The sequence below is a fragment of the Coenobita brevimanus genome, chromosome 53 (genome assembly GCF_032717465.1).
Source record: "Coenobita brevimanus isolate Jiangsu-jjx chromosome 53, ASM3271746v2, whole genome shotgun sequence".
Lineage (NCBI taxonomy): Eukaryota > Metazoa > Arthropoda > Malacostraca > Decapoda > Coenobitidae > Coenobita > Coenobita brevimanus.
In genome coordinates this window covers 42969241-42974240 of record NC_137006.1, presented here as the reverse complement: position 1 = coordinate 42974240, position 5000 = coordinate 42969241, and the positions used below count along the sequence as shown (strand labels likewise).

At 38.7% G+C, this 5000-nt stretch overlaps 1 protein-coding gene across 1 annotated transcript in view; it reads right to left on the bottom strand.

The window, feature by feature from the left end:
* LOC145400818 (carbonic anhydrase-related protein 10-like) overlaps nucleotides 1-5000 on the bottom strand; it is an 82573-nt gene that overhangs the window by 17817 nt on the left and 59756 nt on the right. Inside the window, exon 3 of the mRNA XM_080273254.1 lies at nucleotides 2486-2674. Within this exon, the coding sequence (XP_080129380.1) occupies nucleotides 2486-2674 (189 nt within the window). The remainder of the gene's footprint in view (nucleotides 1-2485; nucleotides 2675-5000) is intronic.

Genomic DNA, 5000 nt, shown 5'->3' with positions numbered 1-5000 from the left:
GGATTACTTGGTGGGATTACTAGGTGGGATTACTTGGTGGGATTACTAGGTGGGATTACTTGGTGGGATTACTTGGTGGGATTACTTGGTGGGATTACTTGGTGGGATTACTTGGTGGGATTACTTGGTGGGATTACTTGGTGGGTTTACTTGGTACCTACTCTTCATCCTTTCCATAGCACTTCTTCGTGACTGGCATCATATTCTAGTGTTTATTGTTCACAGCTCAGCATTCAAGGCGGAGAGAGGGTAATTTTGGGTCAAGTTAAAGTGAAAGGAGTGTAATGAATTTGCGAAAATATAATCATAACAACAATAATAATAATAATGATAATAATCATCATCATCATCATCATCATCATCATCATCATCATCATCATCATCATCTGAACCTCCTATCCCACCCAGGGGCAGGGTGAGGAGTAGCAATGTCCAGACAGCCCAAATTTGTCCAGTCCAATGGGCCAGGCTTCCATTCATTCATCATTCAAGCCCCCGGAATCCTGGCTCTATAGGATACGTCAAAAACATTCCCCACGTTCTGTAGCTTCACATAAACGTAACCGACTGAGTCAATCCGGACGCTGCCACGTTAAAAAGGGGTGCCAAATCCCTGATCATGCACTTCTCCTCACAACATTCATCCAGCCAGCTCGATCTCCTGTCAGTCCCCTAGCCTCACCGTCTTCCAAACCTCTCTTCCACACACACACTCATCCACCATATCCCTCTACCTCCTCCTTGGCCTACCTCGCCTCCTCCCTTCTTCAAATTCGCTCAGATATACCTTCTTCACCACTCTATTGTTATCCATTCTCTCCACATGACCATACCATCTCAGTACACTCTCTTCAATTCTGGTGTCCACCGACTTCCTCACTCCACATCTCTCACGAATCACATTATTTCGTATCCTATCCACCCTCTGTACTCCACATACATTCCTCAGCAGTCCCATCTCCACTGCTCTTACTCTTGACTTTTCATTTTCATGCCACACCATAGTCTCACATCCATATGTTAAAGTTGGCACTAACACTCCTTCATGTAAGCCTCGTGCAGCTGCAACACTCAAGCCTCTGTTTCTTATCAAGGCCTTCATAGCACCAGCTACTTTCCTTCCTTGTGTCACTCTCCTTTCAACTTCTTTTGCACATTTTCCTCTCTTTTCTATCACTGTACCCAGGTATTTGAACTCTCTCACCAATTCCAGTCTCTCTCCATTCACTGTTACATCACACTGGGAGTCACCTTCTCTCTCAATAACCATCACTTTACTCTTTTCTACATTTGCTCTCAAGGCACGACGCTTACAGACATCAGCAAAACTCTGCACTAGCCTACCAAGTTCTTGTCCGGTACTTGCAAGCAGTACTGCATCATCAGCATACAACAAATTTGAGATATTCCATCCATCACCATTCATTACCAACGCCATCCCTCTCTCCATTACTCGTGTTTTTACTTCTCTCATCACCCCATCCATATATACATTGAACATAATAATACTAATACTAATACTATTACTACTACTACTACTACTAATAGTAATAGTAAAATAATAACAGTAAAAAGTCAACAAAAACAACAACAATGATAATAATAATAATAATAATAATAATAATAATAATAATAATAATAATAATGATGATGATAACAACAACAATAATAATAATAAAAAAAATAATAATAATAATCAGGCCAAGATCATAAAAAAAATCCATTTATTTTTCAACATAAACTTTACCATCGTAGAAAAAAGAAAAAGAAAAAAGAAAAAGAAAACAAAGGGTCACTATCACGAAAACAATGCTGATCAAGTGACTAATTCGGCTACAGACAGGCGCTGAGAAACGTAATTAAGAGTATCTAAGGTAGCCAGCGAGGTCTCCGTCATCGTAGGGCCTCAAATCGCGTAGCAGCGTTCCGTGTGCTACTTAATCTTGGTCGGAGGTTACGTGAAGCAAGGAACAGGGCCGGAGAGCCAGGGACACACACCCTCCCCCCACCAAGGCCAGAGCCGCACTGACAGACACACAGACAGACGTGAGTGCCAGGGCCGAGATTCACGATAGATCGAGTGTTTTATCTATCCTACCATGGCACTGTCTACTACCGCTATTCTCTCTCTCTCTCTCTCTCTTTAAATAACTCATCTCATCCTTTCTAGAGTTATGAACACACACACACACACACACACACACACACACACACACACACACACACACACACACACACACACACACACACACACACACACACACCAAACATGGGGCAATAGTAATATGTGATAGTAATAGTAGTAGACTATTACAGGGTTCTCAAAGTAATAGTAATAGTAATAGTAATAGATCACAAGTTCCTGGCTGTAATAGTAATTGTAATAGTAATAGAAGGCAAAGTAATAGATAATTGTATATTACTTTCCCTTTACAGACACTTCTTTAATACCGTTTACCGTAATCAATAAACACAGCCTTCTCACCTTGGTCACCTGTTGGCTGGTCTCCAAGCTGCAGGTACACCACAGACAGGTACACCACAGGCAGGTACACCACAGACAGGTACACCACAGGCAGGTACACCACAGGCAGGTACACCACAGGCAGGTACACCACAGGAGACCGTGCAGAATGGAGAGTGGTCAACAGGCCGTCAGGTGATCTAGACACACCTGTACATTTAGTGGAACAGCCTCGCAACGATAACGAAAATAAAACCCATTTTCAATTTAATTAACACCGTTACCATAAATAATATATTAATAGTAATAGTAATACTAATGGATGACCAGGTAATGGTAGTAGTAATAGTAATAGATGACCACTAAAGTAATTATAATAGTAATATAATAGAGAGCAACTGAAATTAATAGTAATAGTAATAGTAATAGAAACCCAGTAATAGACGCCATGTCTGACACACACACACACACACACACACACACACACACACACACACACACACACACACACACACACACACACACACACAGTCATATACCTCATTATACAGCGAATATAATCCTGGTTTTAAAATAAGTCCTTAACACCTTTCAACAAGTAACTTATTTCTTATTTTCCTACCTTACTCCTTTTATTTCCAGGCGACTTTATTCATCTATCTATCCGTCTATCTATTTATCTATCTATCTATTTATTAACCCCTTCACTACGAGTCTTCTTTCACTATTATTATTATTATTATTTTTTAGTTTTCTCTCTTCTCTTTTTTACTACTCTGTTCACTACTCTTTTCACTCTTTTTCTCTCTTTTCGCTGCTCTTTTCACCCTTTTTCTCTCTCACTGCTCTTTTCACTCTTTCTCTCATTTCACTCTTTTTCTCTCATTTCACTCTTTTTCTCTCTCTTCACTCTTTTTCTCTCTTTTCACTCTTTTTCTCTCTTTTCACTCTTTTTCTCTCTTCACTCTTTTTCTCTCTTTTCACTCTTTTTCTCTCTTTTCACTCTTTTTCTCTCTTCACTCTTTTTCTCTCTTTTCACTCTTTTTCTCTCTTCACTCTTTTTCTCTCTTTTCACTCTTTTTCTCTTTTCACTCTTTTTCTCTCTTTTCACTCTTTCTCTCTTCACTCTTTCTCTCTTTTCACTCTTTCTCTCTTTTCACTCTTTCTCTCTTTTCACTCTTTTTCTCTCTTTTCACTCTCTCTTTTCACTCTTTTCACTCTTTTTCTCTCTTTTTACTCTTTTTCTCTCTCTCTCACTCTTTTCACTCTCTTTCACTGCTCTTTTCACTCTTTTTCTCTTTTCACTTTTTCTCTTTTCACTCTTTTTCTCTTTTCACTTTTTCTCTTTTCACTTTTTCTCTTTTCACTTTTTCTCTCTTTCACTCTTTTTCTCTCTTTTCACTCTTATTCTCTCTTTTCACTCTTATTCTCTCTTTTCACTCTTATTCTCTCTTTTCACTCTTATTCTCTCTTTTCACTCTTATTCTCTCTTTTCACTCTTATTCTCTCTTTTCACTCTTATTCTCTCTTTTCACTCTTTTTCTCTCTTTTCACTCTTATTCTCTCTTTTCAGTCTTTTTCTCTCTTTCCGCTGCTATTTTCACTCTTTTCCTCTCTTTTCACTCTTTTTCTTTCACTGCTCTTTTCACTTTTCCTCTCTTTTCACTTCTCTTTTCACTCTTTTTCTCTTTTCACTCTTTTTCTCTTTTCACTCTTTTTCTCTTTTCACTCTTTTTCTCCTTTTCACTCTTTTTCTCTTTTCACTTTTTCTCTCTTTTTCTCGTTTTCTCTTTTCACTCTTTTTTTCTCTTTTCACTCTTATTCTCTCTTTTCACTCTTATTCTCTCTTTTCACTCTTTTTCTCTCTTTTCACTCTTTTTCTCTCTTTTCAGTCTTTTTCTCTCTTTCCGCTGCTATTTTCACTCTTTTCCTCTCTTTTCACTCTTTTTCTCTTTCACTGCTCTTTTCACTCTTTTCCTTTCTTTTCACTTCTTTTTTCACTCTTTTTCTCCTTTTCACTCTTTTTCTCTTTTCACTTTTACTCTCTTTTTCTCTTCACTCTTTTTCTCTCTTTTCACTTTTTTTCTTTTCACTCTTTTTCTCTCTTCACTCTTTTCTCTCTTTTCACTCTTTGTCTCTTTTCGCTGCACTTTTCACTCTTCCTCTTTCACTGCTCTTTTCACTCTTTTTCTCTTTTCACTGCTCTTTTCACTCTTTTTCTCTCTTTTCACTGCTCTTTTCACTCTTTTTCTCTCTTTTCACTGCTCTTTTCACTCTTTCTGTCTTTCACTGCTCTTTTTTTACTCTCTCTCTCTCTCTCTCTCTCTCTCTCTTTCGCTGCTCTCTTCCTCCATTTTCTACCATGCTCTCTTTTTTTCAACTCTCTCTAAATCCGATCTTTCACTCTCTCCTTTATTTTCTCATCCCCCTCCCCCCTCCCCTCCTCCCTCCCCCCTCCCCCCAGAAGTGCATTTAGGGACGTGGATGGAACTGAGATGGTTGTGTGTCGTGTTCTAAGGGAAAAGTGTCACCTAGA